This window comes from Pezoporus wallicus, unplaced genomic scaffold (assembly GCF_028554395.1).
Source record: "Pezoporus wallicus isolate ANWC-B61680 ecotype Strahan unplaced genomic scaffold, APGP_CSIRO_Pwel_v1 scaffold_2584, whole genome shotgun sequence".
Classification (NCBI taxonomy): domain Eukaryota; kingdom Metazoa; phylum Chordata; class Aves; order Psittaciformes; family Psittacidae; genus Pezoporus; species Pezoporus wallicus.
The window spans coordinates 5,862,352-5,883,262 of record NW_026642851.1 but is presented as its reverse complement, the minus strand read 5'-3'; the positions used below and the strand labels follow the sequence as shown (position 1 = coordinate 5,883,262).

The window sequence follows — 20,911 nt, the reverse complement described above, 5'->3', positions numbered from 1 at the left end:
AGTTCAGGATAAAAAATTGGTTCAATTAAAAGAAGACATCCACAATAACACACATAGCTTAAGAAGTCATCAAATTGCTTTATTCAAAAATATATTTTCCACGTGATTTTTGCACTCTCAGTTAAAAATAAGTTGATAAACTAGAAAGAAACAATATCATTTTAGAATTACTTGAGATTCTTTTTGCCTTCTGTTGTCTGTGGAAGCTACACAGAAGTCACAGATCTTTTAGCAAGCATTATTTAAAGAATGTAAGGATAATTAGAACATTGTCAATATTACAAGGATTAAAATCGCCCCCCTGGAGAAGGAGAATTTAATTGAAAACTCTAATTTCCTTCAAAGTCCAGATGATGCATCTTCAATAATACTTTGGGTAACATTTAATAGTAGTATTAGATTACCCTGTAGAAACAATCATTTTAAAATTTCAGTAGAAAAGATTTTGCAGGTAGGCTCATATCCAGTAAATTATTCATGGACAGACTTCTAAGAAGGAGAAAATGCAGAGAGGATATATATTAGTTTTTCTCATTAAAGAGAAAAATCATAATCAGTTTGTTCACATCTAACTAGTAACTTCCAGCTTCTCTGAAAAGAACCATGTTTTAAAATGACTGCTCTCCTGAAACAAACGTGAATTTTATCAAGGTTCCTTATAAAATAGGAATGTTTATTCATTATTCTTACTTAAAAGTCAGCCACCGCTTTGGATTCGCTAGGAGTATTTTATCAATTTTGTCTTGGGATATGCCTCTAATTAGCATTTTAGGAATTATATTTTTAAGGATATGTGAATATCCATGGCCTCCATATTTCATCAACCTATTCTTAGTATGCACATCATGAGCAATCAGAATTCTGTCTTCATAGCCTTCATCGACCAGCATACGAATCCTGCAAAAGTAAAAAGCATACCTGTCAGTGAAAGGCTCCCACTGCAACAGCATAGAACTGAGCAGGATTTACTCTTTTTCCTCATTGCTGGACTGTATAATAATGGAAATACTTATTTTCAGCTACTCAGAAGACATATTCCTTATATGCAATTGAAAATAAAACACGTAATTTATTGACTGAAAAAACCCCAAACACCTCTGGAAACATACCACCACATCTCAAAATGGAGAAAGGAAACACTTTGCAGTTGGTACATGACTTTGCATTCCCAGCCCCATTAAGTCCGTGGAGGAATTCAAGAGCTTCAGCATCACGAAGCACGAGACATGGGTTTTACATACACAAGTAAGTAGTAACTTGCTACATAAACTTCTCAGCAGGTTAATTCTTGCTGCTCTCACAGCGCTAGTCCCATTACATTTGTTAATGACCAGACTCTGTGTGTGACAGGTCCTTTGAGAAGCCCAGCTCAATCACACAAATACTTCCATATCTTTAGTTAATTCCCATTTAGCAAACATTCCATATAGACAGTTATCATACAAACATGTTTCAAAGATGTTTGTTAAAGAAGATAAGACAGGTGTTGCACAGTGCATCTGTCAGGAAATGAGAGGAGTTAGTACAACAGCCCAGCCAAAAAGGACTTGGAAAAATGACAAGTCAGCTTGGAAAAAGAAGTAATCCGTCTGGTCACTGCCTTGTAGCAAGCCCGCCACAAGCCCTTCTGTTCCACTTTTCACCCTGGTAAACTTAATCCTTTGCTCTGCTCACTCTTTAAAATTTATTCAGTGGGTGTCTAAACTCCTGTTCTGCATGACTGTTATGTTTCCCACTAGGCTTCAGTTTAGTTCGGCAGTAGGTTGCAGCATTTAATGCAGAGATGGACAGACCGGACCTAGGAAGTGCTTGCTCCTCATGAAGGCACCCAACTCTATTATTTGCCAGCACTGTGAAATTCTAATTCTTAACTTCCTGACTGTGCTTTGAACAGCAAGAAAGCAAATACCAGTTTTATAAGGAACTACACCGTATCTGAAAGCCCTTACTGTCAGGTTTTATTACAATTAGTTATGAGGAGATACATGCAGCAGGATCAAATCAATATGGGCAGCAGGAAAAAGGCAAGTAAGATAGAACTTGGTAAAATATGAGCATCTTCCAAAAACCTACCATAAGCTGTGCTTTTTAGTGCACAGCACTATGTATACTGTTGTATTACAACATCACAAGTATCTTTTCCAGCCTAAAATTCAGACAGACCACAAGCCAACCAGAGAGTAAGAACAATGACACTGGAGTGACTAAGTTTTTTGCAGACCAAACATCTTAGAATCATCTCCCTTCATGTCTGGATGAATTTCAGGGGCTGGGAAGCATATGGTCCTTTATATCCCGTACTCATTCTTGCTTTTTGCTCATTATTGTAAGTTTTGTTAGTACTTGCTTCTGACTCAAGGAAAAACTGCCCCTGAAAAAAATCAGTTCTTTTACTTGCATTGACAGTAGGCTGCAGCAAAAATATGGAAGTACACACATGGCTAAACTGTGTTTGAGTACGTATGGCACGACTACAGGAGTTTACGTTTTGAATAGACAAGACCCAAATATATATTTTCTCTTCAGTATTTTCATCAACATATTTAATGTCTATTTGACTTCCACTTCTCTGGTGCAGTTTTGACAAAAACCAAACCCTAAGGAGATGATTGCCACTGTCATCCTATATCCAGTGTGGATACATCAAAAGCCCAGCAAAACCCATTTAATGGCACATCTAACTCAAATGCGCATACTCACACCATACAATCAGAACACTTTTTCTGTTTTCTTCCTATCAACAGCCTGCTGCAACAGATACTCAAATGCCAGAAAGCTGAAGGAGAGACATCAATGGCTGAACAAGTATCATGGATGGAATGAAAACTTTGCCATGGTTGAACAAACACTTGCTAACCACGGCATACCCCATTCTTCTACACACACTCCTCACAGCCCTGTGCACACGCTGACCTCCCATGGCACAGGAAAGGGGGGGAGGCACAGGGGAGAGGAGCAGCTTTACCCATTCTAAATGTGAAAATGGTGTATTTGGTGCAACAGTTTAAAATACCAAGTGCAAGACTCAGAGCCCTGTTAAGACAGAGATAGGATTTCTCCTGTGAAAAGCAGCAGCAAACACTTGGCAGTAAGTGGAATAGTAACCATGACACCTTCTTAAGAAGAGAACAGTCTGAAAACAGAGAAGATTAGTTTTGAGGTTAATATGACAATGAGGGGGAGGGAAGCTGTGTCTGAAATGTAAGTGAAAGCTGAAAAGTTACTTAATTAGTGATCAAGGATCACCAAATGTTTCCAATCAAGGAATTCTGAAAGGAAAAAAAAGACACAGGCAGGATGGCAGCCCACCCTCAGAAACCTGCCACTTCACTGCACACGAACATTGTGGACAAACAGCAGAGGAGGCTCCCACCTCCAGCGTGGAAGGAGTGAGATGCCCATTCCCAGCTGATCCTACCTTCTCTCTTACAGTTTCTGCAAGGAGTGCATCTCCTTGGCAATACCTTGTGTTAGCACAGCACAACAGATTTGCTGTGCAGCTGAGCTGAGACTGCATGGGCTGACAAGCAGCAGGGAAGAGGTATCCTGCCAGTGGGGCCAATATTTTCACATTGTGAGTGTGAGGAGCATAGGAGTGCTGAGGAGATGGGAATTACACCTTTTGAAAGAGAGAAAGGGCAAAAGGAGAGGGGAAGGAGAGATGGTAAAGTGCCTGGAAGAAAAACAGTGTGGTTTTCAGGATGGAAGCACAAATCTACCTAGGACAACCAATGTGCTCTGCTGGTTTACTGCATTTGTGAGGAGATGTAACAGGCTCAGATGATGCTTGGCAGCAGGACTAGCTTTCCAATACTGTGTTTCAAATAAAAGCCAAACCTTAACACGAATCCAGTATCTCCAACCTTTTTTACCGACTATATAAATGCAGTAAATGATAAAATTCAACCAGATCAGCACAGAATTAGGACAGAGAATGAAGTGAAAAAAGCTCTTGATCTTCTCAAGTAACTTTCCACAACACTATGATTCTACATCTTCCTTTGCAGACAGAAGAAATTATACATGCTGCTCTAATGATGTGCCAGCAGCAGGGGAAAACTGTCATTATTTTAATATGAAGAAAGGTAATTTTGAACAGCAAGCAGAATCACTGTGACAGCCTTAAAACAAGTGCCAATAATATTCATTTGTCAATGGCAATGCTATAGCTTAAACTGCATGGAAGCAGATACCTTGTAATTCTGTCATTGTCGCTCGGCATGTCAATCTCAGGGTGGAAGTGGTAATGAAGAAATTCTGTACCAAATAGGTCATACTCTAAATAGCACCCAAGGTCAGCAAATTCCAGAAGTTTCTTTTTATCAAATATGGTCCTGAGGAACATATAAAACAAAGTCAGCATTGTAAAGGGAAGAAAAAATCATTATAACAGGAAGAAAAAAGAGGATAGGTATTTTGTGGCTTCCTACTTCAAGAAACAAAACCAATAATCTAAGATGTAGTTCACCTTTTTGGAAAACAGGACTCCTGTTTGACACATGCAACTTAAGCTCATACACCTTTCACCTCCATCTGGGACTTCATGCATTAAAACAAAATAAACCAAAACAAACCCAATTCTTCCCCCATGAAATAATGAAAACATTTATGATAATCTTTAAATGGAAACAGGAAAGTTACTTACTTTTGATATCACTAACCCTCTCAATAGACAACCTAGCAAGGAAGGACATTTAAGGAGGAGGTTAATTCATAGAGACATTTAAGAAAGACAATGGATTAGTTACAGAAGACAGATTTACTTTCTCAAAAAAGTTACAGGAGACAGCTATATCCAGGGCTCATTTCATCTATCACACACCAGTAATACACAACTTTGTCTTTAGTTTCTATTCTGTACACTGACGTTTCTAGATTGTCATTAAAACAGCAATATATCATTGTCTGCAAGGGGATCTGGCCAGAATGCTTTAAGGAAATGTTCTCACCAAAATACATAATGGCACTGTGAGTACCTGGAACTTGGGCTTTGCAGCAGATCTGAAAAGTGAAGGAACAAAGAGAAACAAAGCTACTAAAACCTGTCACTCACATGGGAAAGAATGGCAACTGAAGTAAGAGCTCTCTGGAATATATCTTTTTTCCTTGGAAACATTTTTGCCAAGAGTATAAGCTATCCAAAAAAAAAAAAAACAACCAAAAAAATCCCAGAACAAAACCCCTCAAATGATACATTATAATTTTATCTTTATAACCAAAGTACAATTTTTTTCATCTAGGGAATAAACACATGTCCACAAGAATAGCACAGTTAACCAAAAGGGCAGTTGTTAGGTTTATTACTGCAGATATTGATGACACAAAGTAATTCTACCCTCTACAATGACATCACAGTCTGTTGCCATGGAAATGGCTGATGTCACAATCTCAATATTATGACTTTACAACAGGGCCAAGTAGGAGGAACAGATGGGCTGAGAGAGAAACTCTTGTTGAAACAAACCTGCCATCAGCGGGAGTCTAAAATTTGCCAACTGTAATTAATAAAAAAGCATTATTTTAAAATAAATGTCACAGTTTACAGAGATTGAACATTTATCACCAAATGAGTTCTCAAAGTGCAGAGCAAAAGAATGAGTTATTTTAGATCCAGCCCTGCTCAGTTCACATGAAGATGGTAGCCAAGAGTATTCAATCCTGTGCAGGTGTCAAAACCCTCACAATGATGCATCTCAGAATCAGAGCCAGAAAAGCGTCTTTTTAAAACTATTGCTGGTGTTGTGCTTTTGGGTGCTCTGACCCAACAAAGAGCAGGAGAGAGTAATTTCATCATCCATTGGATCCCCTTGTAAACCACATGGATGTAGCAGCAGCAACAGTTACCAGCTGGAACTCCTAAATATCTGTGCTAGAATTAGGTGTTTGGGCAGCAACGTTCCTGAGCAGCCCTGAATGCATGGGAAAGGAGATGGCACACAGGGAAACATCCTGTACTTTGGACCTCATCCACACAACACCAGAGGGACACCCATCAAACCATTACTAAGCATTCGTAACAGTTGCTGTGAGTCTTCTAACAAAAGTTGCTCAAGTGAATGTATGTTGATATCTACCAAGATACCTTTATAACCTTGGCCCCTAAGAAATGGGCAAAGCCAAGACCAAGTAGCTTCTGCTTCCCAGCCTTTATCTACACTACAGTTTCACTAAGGACGCTTGCTACTTTTTGTTCCAAGATGCTAAACTGAAAAACAGTCTTATCATTTGATTGTAAATCCACCTGAAAACTACCATTCTGTCTGTGTCAAAGCAGACATGAAATATGGAGCTATGTACAAATTTATCTCACATTTAAGGGACTGGGATGCTCCCATGTGGATTCTTCTCACTGGAGGAGACTTAAAATGTTAAGTGCACATTGCACAGCCAAACTTCACAGTAGTTTAGAGACTATGCTACAGCAAATGCCAACCCAAATGTGTGAAAGTAATGATAGAAGGAGTGTAAGAAAATGTCATATTGTGTACCAATGGCTGTTAGTGAAATTGCACCTCTGTTTTGCCTGTTTCCCTACTTACATTGCCTATTTTCCACCAATAAATCACTGAATTCAATGATTTACAACAGCATACAAAGGCAAAACCCCATACCTGTGTGTTTATGTTGTATCAAAATGCCTGCACAAGTACCGACACAGGCAGCTTGCTCAGTCCTCTATTGTAAAAAGATTTATGTAATCATTTTTTCTTTAAAAAGGAGAGAAAAATATAGCTACAGATACAATGAAATGCAGGTAAATATATAAAGTAAGCTCATATATGATCAAATAAAAATAAAATTTCATCATACTGAATTTTATGCTCCAAAAATTCCCATGTAAAACATTGATCTCTGTGTGAATACAAAACACCTGTAGCTTTATTTGCAAGCTGTTAGAGCCTGTATCTGTTAGGAATTTGGTGCACAGTTCTCTTGCCTGTATTACACTCACACAGAGGGCAAACAATCCAATTGCTGAGAGTCATATGACCACAAACAGTCTCCATTATTCAGCAACTGTCCAAACTGATCAATGCTTGGATATTTTCCAGCTCACCATGAGCAACACAAGGTCACACAAAACAGATTTGGTAATAGAGGCTGTGTTTCTAAACTGAAGAGAGAAAAGCGCCCTAATTCTTCTCCATGTCTAATGTGAGGCTCCTGGTTTTTGTTCTCAATGAAACTAAAAGTTAGCTCTCTGGGCAATGCTAAGAACTATCTAAACCCCAACTATTTTCTTTTTAAGCAATATTTCTTCTGGCTGGTAGAAGAACGTTAAAGATCTGCCTTCTGCTTTGATACAGAATCCAGCCAAATCAGGGAGTTCTCCATTAGCTTTTGTGAGATTTCGGTAGGCCCTTAAGAGTGCTCCAGTTTTACAAAAATGCCAGAAGCCCAGAGCTTCCCACCCAATTTGGTGAAAGGGGATCAATTTCTAATGCTTTTGTGCACGGACATGAAATAATGGAATTCCATTTTTTTTTTTAATGCGGCTACAGTTAGTCCTAATCTTGCTCCAGGCCTTCAAAGAGAGCATTAAAACCACCAAAATCTCTGTATCAATGTGAATCTCACAGATGATCCTGACTGAAGAGCTGGAAGCTGATGAAGCTCTATATAAGCAGTTATTTTTAAGTCAGTAAACTTGAAGATAATTCTTCATGCCATGATCCCAGTGCACAACAGAAACCTAGCTATTTGCAGCTGCTATGGGTTGCAGCAACACTGCCAGGACAGTAGAACAGTCTGCTTACCTGTCGAGGTGAGACATGACTGTCTTTGAAGCATCAGCCCCAGCTTCCTGCAGAATGCGGATAAGCTGGAAAGGTGAATTGCTGTGCCTGCCAGGATGGATGATAATGGGGCACCCAAGCTGTGACTGAGCCTGCGCTGTTGCCTGAAGCACTCTGTGTTCACTCTGAGTCAAAGGCCAGGAGCAACCTATTTCTCCCACTACACCACACTTGATGTCAGTCCCATCCGCTCCATTGAGTATCTCATCAACAATAATGCCTGTAAGCTAGAGAAAAGGAAAATGACATTTTTTGTTATTAATACTATTTGTGTTAAATAGCATCAAGTTTGGGCTATGAACACTCTCCTAGTTATACTCCCAAGGTCTTTCTGAACTTACTTAACAGTTGGGTGTGTGAAAACACGGTGGTTAAAATCTGATTTCTGTCAATTAATGTTACGCTAGCCATTCACTAAGACCAAAATAAACACAGAAGCATATCGATTTAACAGTATCCACTCACACAGTTGTCCAGGTTTGAAAGGAAAAGAAAGCTGGTCTACATGTAATTTGAATACTGATTTAGGCTGAGACTAATTTTTCTTAAATCTGTGCCTCACAGTCCTGAAGCAGATTCAGAAACAATTCAATGCAATTTTTTGTGAATAAGGCAACCTTGTCATTCAGATGGAGAAGGGAAATCTCTGCCAGATGCTGAAGAGACAAGTTTCAGGCAAATCTTGCTTGTGTGAATGCCAATGTAAACCTCAAGAGCTCCCCTGACTTACCAGAACTACACGAACAAAACTCAGCTGACAAATTTACAGGGTCAAAATCAGCCTGTTTTTAAATATCAACAGGCAAACAGGACATCAGAATCTCCTAATAAAAGCAATTTGCTATAAAAACTATAGCTTTTCTTTTCCAGAATAGGCCATGTATCTTAAATCATACATTCAGAACCAAGAGCACAAAATGGCACTAATGATCACCTAACTCTTTGGCCTTGAATCTTAAAGAAATCATGATTTCAAGGAAGAATAAAGTGAGCAAAGGAAGAAGGAAGGTTTGCAAGCAAATCCAGAAAACTAAATTAATCTGTAACTTATCTCTACTCCACAACTTATCTCCTCAACAGCCTCATACGACATATTAGTAAATACTTAATCTATATAAAAAAGTCAGCCCAAGGTATTACAGTTTACAGCAGGCTTCTGCCCAATAATTTATCCTATAATTACGCATCTTCTGCTTCACGTCTAACCAGTCTGCCAACCATTTCTGTAGACAGATACAGAATTCACTTCTCTCCTGAAGAGCATCTCTCAAAATACTCAAATTGTCTTTGTCTAATCATAAAACATATCATCATGTCAAATTCACTGGCAAATAAGGAACCACCAGTTATCGAGGATCAGTCATTGCACAACCCTTTCTAACTAACTGTCTTCTGGACTAGATTAAATATTGATGACCTGCTGTATACAGGACATCTCTGGGTCTCCAGCAGTCCATATACAAAAGGGAAACCTTTGCCCCAAGAAATCTATTTGTTATCAAATTTCAAACAATGGAAGAATATTAAGGAAAAGTAGTTCTGTTCCACACAGCCTGGGCCACTGTGGCTGGCAGACCTGCTCAAGTTACGCCCATTGATTTCTAAAATTAATTTGGCTCATTTGTAAACTGTGACAGATTTTAAAAACCTTTTCCCAGCTCTGTTCATCTCATTCACAGCCTCCTGCCCTGGAGAGTTCCCTTCCCTCTTCTCGCTATCATCACATTTTCTTAATAAAAGCTGAATGAATATTTATAACTATAGGAATATCTGGGGACCTCAGTCATTATTAACACATTGTCTTAGGCACCACACAAACAATCTGATGTAGACTTTGCCCTGAAAAGTCTGGACAAATGGTAGAGAACAGAGATGTAACACACAGCCTGAGCAGAACAACGATTTGCAACTGTCCTGTAAATACTACAATTATTTACGCTTTTTATAAAAATCCTGGGTGGTCTCATTGGGAAGCAAAGAAACAGAAAAAGACAGAAGCAGCAGAAAGGATATACTCCTTCCTTAAAAAATGTAAAAATAATAGGATAATTGGTGCTGTATCAGATACCCACAGACGAAGTACTTTATTTCCGCTTTACTGTTGCATTATAACAAATTTCATCAAACAGAGCTTAAGAATTGGAAATGCTGACAAATGATCCCAGGACACACAAATAGTGCTGTTCCAGGTATAACACACAAGCAGTAATGCTGTTCCCAAGGTTTTCATGTTGAGAACTTCTAGATTTCATCCATTTTGCTGGAATTCCTCTCCAACTTTGACTTACCCAGGGATAATTCATAAGAGAGAGACTCTGAAGCAATGGTTAAGACTTACCTGCTCCACTGTCATGGCCTGTGTTTGAGAAGAATGAGTAAAACCCACATAAAACCCAGCACCAGCAATAATATGGACTCCAGTTTCTTCAGCAAGTTTCTTCAAAGTATTCATATCTCGACCAATTCCTGTAGTCGTGTTTTCCACAATCGTCCCACCACCTGCTGCTTTAAAATGCAACAGCTCCTCCTTCACAGCATCTGTTTCCTGATACAGAAGAAGGTTTTCCTTATGGCTGTAGGGATTTTGCTTAATCCAAAACAAGTTCTTCATCTCAATGGGCCCATCAGACAGAGGCTCTTGGCCTGGAGAAGGTGGCAAAAAACTGCTGCTGTAGTTCATGGCCAAGTGTTCATGAGTCAATGTATAGCCAAGGTGGTCTGGCTCCACAGGGCCCAAGACAGTCTGTACTTTCCCGCTCAAGGAAGGCATTTTTCTTCAACAAAAAGGGAAAAAAAAAATCAGCTTCTAAAAGAGTCTGGGAAAGAAGAAGAAAGGAAAGAACATTTCAGAAAGAGCAAACCTTTCTTACACAATTTCTGAATTCCCTCCTCTCTCACACACATGTACCTACAAGCTCTGTGTGTTTGCTGAATGAAATGTTTTGAAACGTTTTCAAATGCTACTTCCAGTAGAGTGCTCAACGTGAAAAACATTTATTTTACCTAACTATGCTTGTATCAGTACTCTAGCAATGTAAACATATCACACTCATCATCAAAGGAAATCGTCATCACTTATTGCGCTATAGTCAGTATCACGATTAGAGAAATGTTTCCTATTTAATTAACAACCACTGTATGCTCATTTAGGATTCTCTGCTTGACATCAGCTGTCAGATTTTGCCAGCTTGAGCCACCATGAACATACTCAGCACCAAGGCTGAGTATTCCTGGTACATTCAGTTTATTCATCTGTGTCGTCCAAGACACACTGTAGCCCGCGCATGCCGAGGAAGCTGTCTGTGTTTGGACACCTCATCTGTCCGTCTGTATGAGGAATGCAGTGATGGGGACAATCTTCTGTTCCTTCAGCTTCAATGGATCTCAGGTTGTTTTGCCAGCTGTACTGTAGAGGTCTGGAACAGCCCAGGACAACTCTCCCAAGGCTAACAACAGCTGCTGAAGATACAGGGTGGCCCTCAACCAGCAGCGAGAAGCCAAAGAGATTTTCCCATCAGCTTCATTGGCCAAATATTTCATCAGTTAAGAACAGACCTTAATCTAACAATTTACATGGCTCAGCCTTTAAGATACATTCATCTTTAACATGAACAGAACAATGCTCTTCCTCAGAATCTGAAATGAGTTATGACAGACACACATTGACTCTGCTGTCTGCAGTTGCTTCATGTCAAACGCATCTGCCCTGTGCCAGCTTGGCCTGACTCACTGAAGGTTAGAATTAGCTGCAGCTCTCACCATTGGGATTTGGGGGGAGGTTTCTCACTGGGGAGTGGGGGCACTCCTGACTACCCAGTTCTTGTTAGATCTTCATGACGCTAGTTGCAAAGGCTTGAGGATATATAGTTATAATCCCTAGTCAACCAAAATCATCAGTTATGAAACAAAATACATGTTTAATCATGTCCAGAGGACAGGACTAACTAGAGCATGCATTATTGATTAAAGAGAGAGGTCTTTCCCATTTCTGTCTCCCTTTTAGTGAATAATGTCATAAATATGGTTTTGTTACTGGTGATGCCCTCAGAGGACATTTTCCTTTTAACTGCTAAAGTTAATCTACCAGGATGCCAGAAAAACTGAAATCTGAAGGGCACTGAACTCTACATATCAAAGGGCACAAGAACATCGAGGTCTCTCTGGGGATACTTTGATCTCACAAGCAGCAGTCATTCTCAAGAGTACCAATGTACAAGTGACTCAGCCCCTGGAAAAGGCAGTTATCACCTGCCTAGTGATGTCTGGAGTGCTGGCAGTTATTTTAATACGGAAACTTGGCCATCCATAAGAAAGAGAAAGGACTGACTGTCTTGTGTAAAAGCACATTTAGGAAGAACTGTTCTTTTATGAATTTCCTATCTAGACTAGTGTGTTGACTTGTTTGAGAAGGCAGAAGAATAATTACTCTCAGAACAGACTGCTGGCTGATTAATATAATGATTTATTTTTTGCCAAATAAATTAAGAAGTGCATGATTTCAGAAAATATTATTCTTGAGCAAATAATCAAAAGCAAAATACCTGTCTTAGTCAGAATCTGCTGCTAGCTGCAATTCAATTAAGTTGTCCAACCCAGTCATTAATTCCATCCTTGAACAAAGCTGGCGCTCTATAGAGCAACCCACTATTCTGGAGAAAGTTCAATGATCTGAGTCATTCCTAGATGCACAGCAAGGAGCCTAACATAAGTCTATGATAACTGCATTACATTTGCTTCACCCCATCCCTTTTTTCTTAAAACGTTAAATATCTACATGCTGGTATTCAGTAAAACCCTGACAGCATAAAGAGTGATAACTACTGTCTGCATTGCAGACATGCTTTTCTTTCCCCATGTTCATTGGCAATTTTCAAATCCATTCAGGAATTTCAAACACATTTCAAATTCAAGTTAGGAAAACAAACCTATATAAATATTTTGTTATATAATCAAATACGTAAGTACTGAAGTTCTGTTACTAAAACTTCACACAAATTTATTGCAGTTTGTTTCCTTAAAAAATTTCCACTTCAGTTTTTTAGTTATTTAATAGTGCAGTTACTAAAAAAATAGAATGTGAATTTTTGCCCACTTTTAGATTACTACTTTAATGAAAAGTTGACTTTCAACGTTTGCTCCCACTCATTCTTTTCCAACACAGCTAATTTAGATTACCCTCAATTAGTCTGGCCTGCCCACTCAAAAGACCTACCGTTGCAGGCGTGAGATCATCTTACAGCCTGAGGTGCTACAGATCTCCTGACTTATAGCAGTAAAAGAAGATCTGAAATTACCAGTTCCAGTGAAAGGTTTTTCTTATAGCAGATACCAACCCATTCATTTTTAGACTCTAGATTTCAGATTATAGCATACACACAGAGTTTACACAATCAATGTCTAGTACTGAACCTTTTGATTGAGGCCAAGGATTTTTATAAATACAAGCAGCATCACAAAAACAGAAACTGACACTAACAGCATTTAAAGTAGGCCTAATTTTATCTGCATGAAAAATACGATTAATATTAATGTTTGCACTTGCTTACTAACACAGTTTTAGAAACCCACAGCTTTTAATAAAAATATGAAAAATAAAGACAACCAACAACCTGTGACTGGAATAATTTTTAAAACCACCATCTTGATATCGTTCCTGCTGTCATTTACATAGGCAGCATGCCCTGATTAAATGCTCTAATGATATATTATTCCTAATAATATTCACCTGATGGAAACAGAATTTAATTAGTGTCTTTAAAACAAATTCTAGGTGCAAGCAACTTTTAAATGCAGCAAGGACTGCTTAATTTAAGCATGTATATGTTAGTACAGGATTCAGTGTTTGTGTGCTTTACTAGTGACTGGCATGCCATGTTTTACTTTCTTCTGAGGAAGTTCCTTCTTTCATACATCATGGACTGAATTCATATCACCTCCTTTAGCCATCTAACATGAGGTTTGCCTTCTACAGAAGAGCATTTTCACAGCCAAGATGGAAAGATATATCCATAGGTAACTCATCCAGCCTATTTTGCATGTTTGTAATAGGACACGAAAAGTCACTTTCTGTAGTATCAGCCTCCTTCCAAGGACTATGGAGGGAGCCAAGAAACCATCCTGGACAAGAAAAGCGTATTTTAGGTGGTTCTATATAAGATGTGTGAATTATATTTCCTGAATCCTAGCCCAGTCTGAGGGAAGGGGAAAGGTGCTGATTCCTATGACAGAAGATAAATAGGTAGCTCTTACCTGGCAATAACAGGTATTTTGGTTTAGGAAATCACTAATTTATGCTGTGGTGTTGCCATGGTATTCCTGCACAGATCAAGGCTTCCGTGCTTCAGGTACCATATAAACAGAGAAATAAATGGTATTTCCTGAAAATTACATATTTTGATAAAAATTAAATTATAATTGCTTTAAGATATAACCAAAACTTGTATTATTTCATAACAGCCTTGAAAATACACCTCAACATTTCTGTAATAAACTGTGGACAAATCTTTACAACCAATCAAATGGTGCATAAAATACAACTCTCGCCATTAGCCAACCATTAAATACTGGTGAAGTAAATGTTTTTCCTAGGGGTACTGTTAAGAGAAAAGAGACTTGCTGCTAAAAAGGTCCTGGTACTGCATTCCTGACTCTGGTAAAAACTCCACTGAGTTCAATAGATGTTTTGCCTGAATACTGATGACAAGATTTGTGTTCCTGCATTTCCCATCTGAAACCTGCGCTTCAGTCATTGTGTCATTTTAATGGTATCGTAATGGGAAGTCTCTTTAGGTTTGGATTAGCTGCTTCCCACAGTAATCTCATATTGCAGAAACATTATAATTGCATAAACACAGTTTCCACATGCTAACGCCGCATTTGTTTTGATTCAGTAAGCACATTTTAATGGTATTAGCATAGATTCTCCCTAGGCTTACATGGGAATCATTTGATTGCCATTACATTACAAAGTGAGATTACAGTGACACTAAATCCAGATTGCTGTGGGAAAAATTTACCAAAAAAAAAGCAAAAAGAATAGCTCAATAGGTATTTATTATAGTCAGAAAAAGTTAAACACAGCTGCTATTTAGGAACAATTTAGCCTTGGCTGCATGAAGAGCACTGTAAGCGGGTCTTTCCTTTATAACCATGCAGTCCCAGAATATGTGACATAGCACACATTTGCTATATACTTACAGATGGAGGAAATGCTCAAAGAGCATTCAGTTCTATTCTGAGCTACCTCTACAGAGCATGGGAAGCCCCAAATTAGAAACACATGACACATCTGTAGTAAATTACCATTAGTTGGTCAATGCCGTGTTATCTCACCATTCCCCACATGCAAACATTGTGTGATGAGGAAAGAGTTAGCAAGACAAAGGAAGAGGAGAGGCAGAAAGTGTGTTAGGAAAAATGTAAAAAAAGAACTTCCTTCTCTCTTCTTCCATGCTTCTGCCAACCCTGAGGAGGTTTACAGGGTGAAAGGAACTCTGCTGCCAGCACGGTTCCTCCTCTATCCCACCAGACAAGCAAGCTGTCTAACTTCTCTGACAGATGTGTGCCAGATCTACCTTACTTTCTAAAAAATGTATTCACAAGTGCCAATTACAGGACAAACATGCCTGAAAACCAGCTTTCTCATACGTTGGCTTTTTTGCTCAGGCGTAGTGTCAGGAAAGTGCAGCTACAAGGGCTGTGGAGCAGAGCTCACCACAGCTGTCAGCGTGAGAGCAGCAGTAGGACTGAACTTGCATCTGCTCCAGGACAGGTACAGGCTTACCTGTCATTTAGCCCAGCAACATCCTGTGTGTCAATGTCCAACACTGGTGTCCACCAGCCTACAACACTATTCACAGGCACTCTCACAGCACCACTGGTTGTCTGTGTTACATGAGATAATAGCACATCTCCTACTGCTTCTGGATTACTCTGCCCATGAAAACAGAATTTGGAAATGGTGTATAAGTACTATGAAAAAATGCAGGTTTCTGGGCAAAATACTGTCTCTTCTGCAGAAAGGGAAGATATGCTTCTCTGAAGGTGATGCAGATTATTCTCATTACAGTCATCACTGTTCTTCCCTGTCTTCAGAATTAACAGTGGCTGGAAGTGACACTGCTCTTTTTCTTCTCCCATACTGGAGCTATGAGATTATCATGATTTGCTGAACTTCAAGCTAACTCACAAAAGTACGGCAAGAAAAATAATCTAATCTATTCAGAAGGAGTGTATTGTTTTCCATTTTTCACTTCCTTCATACTCTGTTAATTACAAAACCCAAAGCAAAATGAGTAACATGACAGCTTTTCACAGCATGAGCCCTTGCCTAGTGCTGAAGTGTACTAAGGGGAGAAAGGCATGCTAGTACTTCCATGAGCATCAACATGGAGGCAATGCTTTGTGTCCTAAGGATCTATGTCACACGATAGATCTTTCATGTTTTGACTAAAGCTCTTCTCAGAGAGGAGGGTAACACAGTGCTTCTCTCCTTCTAAATCTCCTAACACCATACAAGCATCTGCTGCACCTGCTGCAGCTCTTCACTTAATGGGGCACCTGCAGTTTTCCATCTTTGGGTGGCTGCATGAAAATGCAGCAAGTAAGAACCTTACCATTTCAGATACGTGTAATCTCTCACCTACCAACAGAATCTGGCCAACAGATTAAAAACCAAGAGAACTCTTGGGGAAAATATTTTAAAAGTATCATCTCTCTGTACTATACCACATTTTTTCCTGAAACACACTGTTCTAGAGATAGGGTAGTGGGTTAATGCTGTGGCCTTCAACAACCTTCCTCTGATCCCCAAATCATTCAGAAACATGCATTTCCTCCAGAAACCAAGCTAAAAGAAATGCTAAATATTGGTTTTCACCACATTTCCAGCAAACAAAATACCCTGACACTACAGAAGTGAAAAGGGATACCCAAAGCAAAACTTTATATAAAGTCACAATACATGCTATGAAAAAAAACTGGGAGAGCTTTAGCTGAGCCTTATACAATCCCACAATGATAAAGAGAAGTCCCAGCAAAATATGCACGTATACATACCACAGCAACTACGCTGCTTGAGTGATACTGGTAATGGTCTACAACCTAAAAGCAAAGTCACTTAAATTTTAAGAGAAATTTAAGCACTTCCACACATACGTCAATGGCCAGTATATTGATTCCCTGCCTTCAGAACCTCTGAAAAGCACACTCGAGGGTGAGGATCTTGGCAAGCAAGAAGCAAAGCTTTTAAATGTTCACCTGAAAGGGTAAATGAAAATGCTCACTGTGTATTCCCTCTGTCACTCAGCTAGTGGCAGACAGATAGACCTTCCAGCTTTGCGAGGTTTGGGGGTCACATTCTTACTCTAGCTAGGCTTTGAGCCAGACATACATAAAACAGATTTCTTCCTTACAGCGACACCAGAACAAAGTGCAGCCTCTCAAATCGATTTCACAGAATGGCTATACCTCTGGGACCAAAGCAAGTACATACAATCTGCACATGAGCATGTATGCACACGTACATTTGCCCAAAAGCAGAGGTTAAAGCACTTAGCATGTAATACGGTGCATAGGTTTGGGTTTGTTTTTTTTTTCAATTTGGTTAAAGATCAGCTGTTGTGAACAGAATAGTCAGACTTTTATTTTACCTTATTTCTGTGTAAATAACAGTTTCAAAATCTAGCCTTTTCCCAGCAAAGTCACATTGAAGTTCTCTTCCTCAGAAAGATCTGAGACCAACATCCCCACAGGTGTTTTTTCATTAACATCTCCTTTACAAGAACTTCAGGGGATTTTACATTTTGGGCGGCTTCCAAAATTACTCCAGATAAAAGGTCAGATAAAAATTCTCCCCTAGGTCCAACATTACATTAATTATATTTTACATGCACACATAGTGTTTTTAGGCAAAGAAATCAGAACTGAAGTCATATTATGCTATATGCAAATATGGTCTGGGTCCTGCATGTGGATACATACATTTGTATTCTTAAGCCTAAAGAGAATCGTATTTGCTTCTCACAGGTTCTAGGCTACAAGCCTTGCTAGGACAAGAAGATACAGGAAAAACTCTGCACAGTGGAAAACAGCATGGAAATGGGGTCTAGCGCCTCAGTCAAGACTGTAGACTGCAGAAACTGGAATATGCAGAGACTTCCAGAAAATCACTCTACTAGTGAGTGATGAGCTTAGATGCATAGAACCAAATTCAGTTTCCCACTGCTGCAAATCGCATCCCAAAAGTAGCAACCAATCTGAAGACCCAGCAAAAAAAAAAAATTATGTTGAGAAAAACCTCCACACTTTCCATTGTGACTGTTCCCTACTGCTGTCTCAGGAAGTGGAAACCATACGCCCTTCTCAAGGTCAAGACAGGGCAAAGACAACTGTGGGATAAAACAAGTCTTCTTTTGCACTTTGAGGTATGAGGTGAGATCCTGAAAGAGCAGGAAAAGAGAGCACCTCAGTAGGTAATATAACACTCTTGCTTGGTCCTCGACAGAAGTCACTTCAGGAAAAAAACACCCTGCGGTTTTAGCTCTATGCAAAACTAAGGTTTCAGAATAACAATCCTACATGCTCCTGAGATCTGACTGAAAAACTGTGATATACTTAAAGATGTCATATAAGAGATGGAGGTGGTGGTCTTCCTACTTCCTTCTTATCAAAGCAGTTAAATAATTTTGAAACGTATCAAAGTCACTGCTAGGATAAGATGACTTTCTTGGATTATTACACATGTATATATTACTACCAGACTAAAGACATGGCCACTGCTTAGAAAATTCTGAGGAAGCTTTTTAATTCATGTCCAGAAAATGATGTTAAAGCAGGAAACCTACCCTACCAGTTTTGAGAAAAAGATGAAATTTCTTTTTAGAACTAAGGGGACGGGACACTCCCTTCCCTTCCAATTCAGCTGGTAATGCAATGACTTGTATATTCTCCAGAAATACAGAAGACCGAAGTTAAAAACTACCCTTTAATAAACCAGTGACTTGAACCTTAGGTTTCCACAACCTAGATGGATTTCTAATCCTCTCCTACCAGGCAGGTGGCCAGTCTCTTGCAAATAGAAGTCTCCTTCCTCTGTTTTCATAGAACCTTAAACCTCAGCTTCAGTTTATTAAAAATAGAACTGTGTTCAGTATTTCAAGTTTTGAAATATGTAAAAAATATTTTAGATGTTTATCCAGTGAAATAAGAGATAAAATCCACAGAATGTTGAGAGAAATCACCCTTTAACAAACACAGAACCCGTTGGTGCCATATGCTTCACTATATACTGATTTTTCTGTGTGATGGCTCCTTAACCACAGAGGGAAGCAGTGACACTCGTTCCTGCTCCACCATGCATTCATTTAATAAGTTAGCACTGGTCACCTATATGAAATGTAATTAAGCATCTGAATGCCATTGTTGCCACCTTTGATTATAACTACAAAAATGAATGTGATGATAGTGACATGATGGCAAACATTATGTCTGTTAAATTCCAAAACGTGAGAGGCATTCATAATAATAAATGACACTTATGTAGTCTTTCATATAACAGACCCAAAGTACCTGACAAAATGATACAAAACTACCTCTTAGAACCATCGTTTCACCCATCACTGAAACATAGCCCCCAGCGGAAAGAAGGCAACAACCTTTAAAGACTACAGAACATATTACAACAGAGGACGATGAATAATGTATCCAGTATAAAGCACAAAGGAATTCCAGACAAGCAAAAACACAATTTTCCAAAAGCAAGTGACCTCCGGCTAAAAATGTGTTTCATTCCAGAGTTACCACAAGAGTCTAGCATAAAGAAGACACCATCCTTAACAAGACACACAAAAAAAAATATGCCTGCAAGTTTCTTAGAGATCATACACAAATTCATGTACTTGCTAGGCCAAAAGATGCTTTTCTAAATTCCTCACCAACAGGACTTGTACGCTTCAACCTGGGACCAAGTTCACTACAGCACAAGACCTGCTGCAGAGGGGTTGCCAAAGCACACCCGGCAGAGGGGACCCGAACCTCCTCCACTCAGAACCAGGACGCCTCTCTGCAGCTCACCAAACCAGGGCAAGGGGAAGAGAAACCAGAGCGTCTGCCGCACTGCATCTTGTAAAGGGCAGCATCCCTCAGACCAGGGAGAAAATGCCTGGTGTATGGATCCAAGTGAGGCTCACAGGCAAGTCTGGAGCTATGCTGTTGGGCTTTGTCAAGCTTCAGCAACTTCGGAAACATCTTGCAGAGGGCTGCGGGTGCTTCCAGATGGAGAGACAGCTGAAGGCAGGCTTTGGTGACGGTCCCAGTTTTGGATTGAGGCATTTGTTCCTTCACGGAGCCACTTTCAGGGACTAACGGGAGAAGACTACCAAGAGGACGTAGTTCCAATATTTAACTTGCTATGACTCTACAAGTATTAAATACCAGCACTAATAATAGCAGCACAGCTGCCCTCGCACAGTGAAGCCCGCCCGAGCCCGCGGCTTGCTTTGCTGGCAATAGCCATCAGACCCTGTGAAACGCACGTCTAGAACGGAAGAGGTGTTCACCACCGCGGGTGGCCCTGCAGAAGCCCTGCCCGACCCAGCGCCGCTCTCCCGGCCGCTGTCTCCTCCCTCGTCCGCTCAGGCCAGGGGGACCCTCCGTCGGGGCTGCACTCGGCAGGGCCGGGCGCCCAACAGCGCCCTTACCCTCCGGAGCGGCGGGACCCGCGCCCCCGGCTCCCAGCCCTGCGCTTCCGGCCCCGCAGCGTCGGCCCGCCCGCCTCAGCCGCAGGGCCCGACGCGGCCCCGGCTCCGCAGGAAGGGGACTCGCGGCCGTCACCGCGGTGGCTGCTCGCTGCCCTGCCCGCCTCAGGCCCCCCTCCCTGGGCCGGCAGCCGAAGGAAGGGGTGGAAACAGCTCTTGCTCCCCAACTCCAGCGGATTTGCTAGGCCCGGGCGCTTGTCAGTCCGAGGGCATTAAGGGCAACCTTGGGACGGGGTCTGGGCCTTGGCAGGCTTAGGAGACGCGCCCCGAGGTCCCGCCGCGCCAGTCGCTCACCCCGCGGCAGGACCCTCCGCCGGCAGCACGTCAGCCCCGCGGCAGTGCTCTCCGACTGGCAGCCAG

General features: G+C 40.5%; 1 protein-coding gene across 2 annotated transcripts in view; it reads right to left on the bottom strand.

The window, feature by feature from the left end:
* Window positions 1–20,911, bottom strand: part of PTER (phosphotriesterase related) — a 22,501-nt gene extending 1,590 nt beyond the window's left edge. Inside the window, exons 1-5 of one of the 2 annotated variants that reach the window (XM_057432740.1) lie at window positions 20,846–20,911; window positions 10,135–10,570; window positions 7,758–8,023; window positions 4,194–4,334; window positions 691–897 (exon numbers count right to left, since the gene is read on the bottom strand). In XM_057432740.1, the coding sequence (XP_057288723.1) occupies window positions 691–897; window positions 4,194–4,334; window positions 7,758–8,023; window positions 10,135–10,566 (1,046 nt within the window). In that variant the 5' untranslated portion in view covers window positions 10,567–10,570; window positions 20,846–20,911. Of the gene's footprint in view, window positions 1–58; window positions 898–4,193; window positions 4,335–7,757; window positions 8,024–10,134; window positions 10,683–20,845 lie in introns of those variants that run through there. The other variant, XM_057432741.1, reaches the window with a different exon arrangement.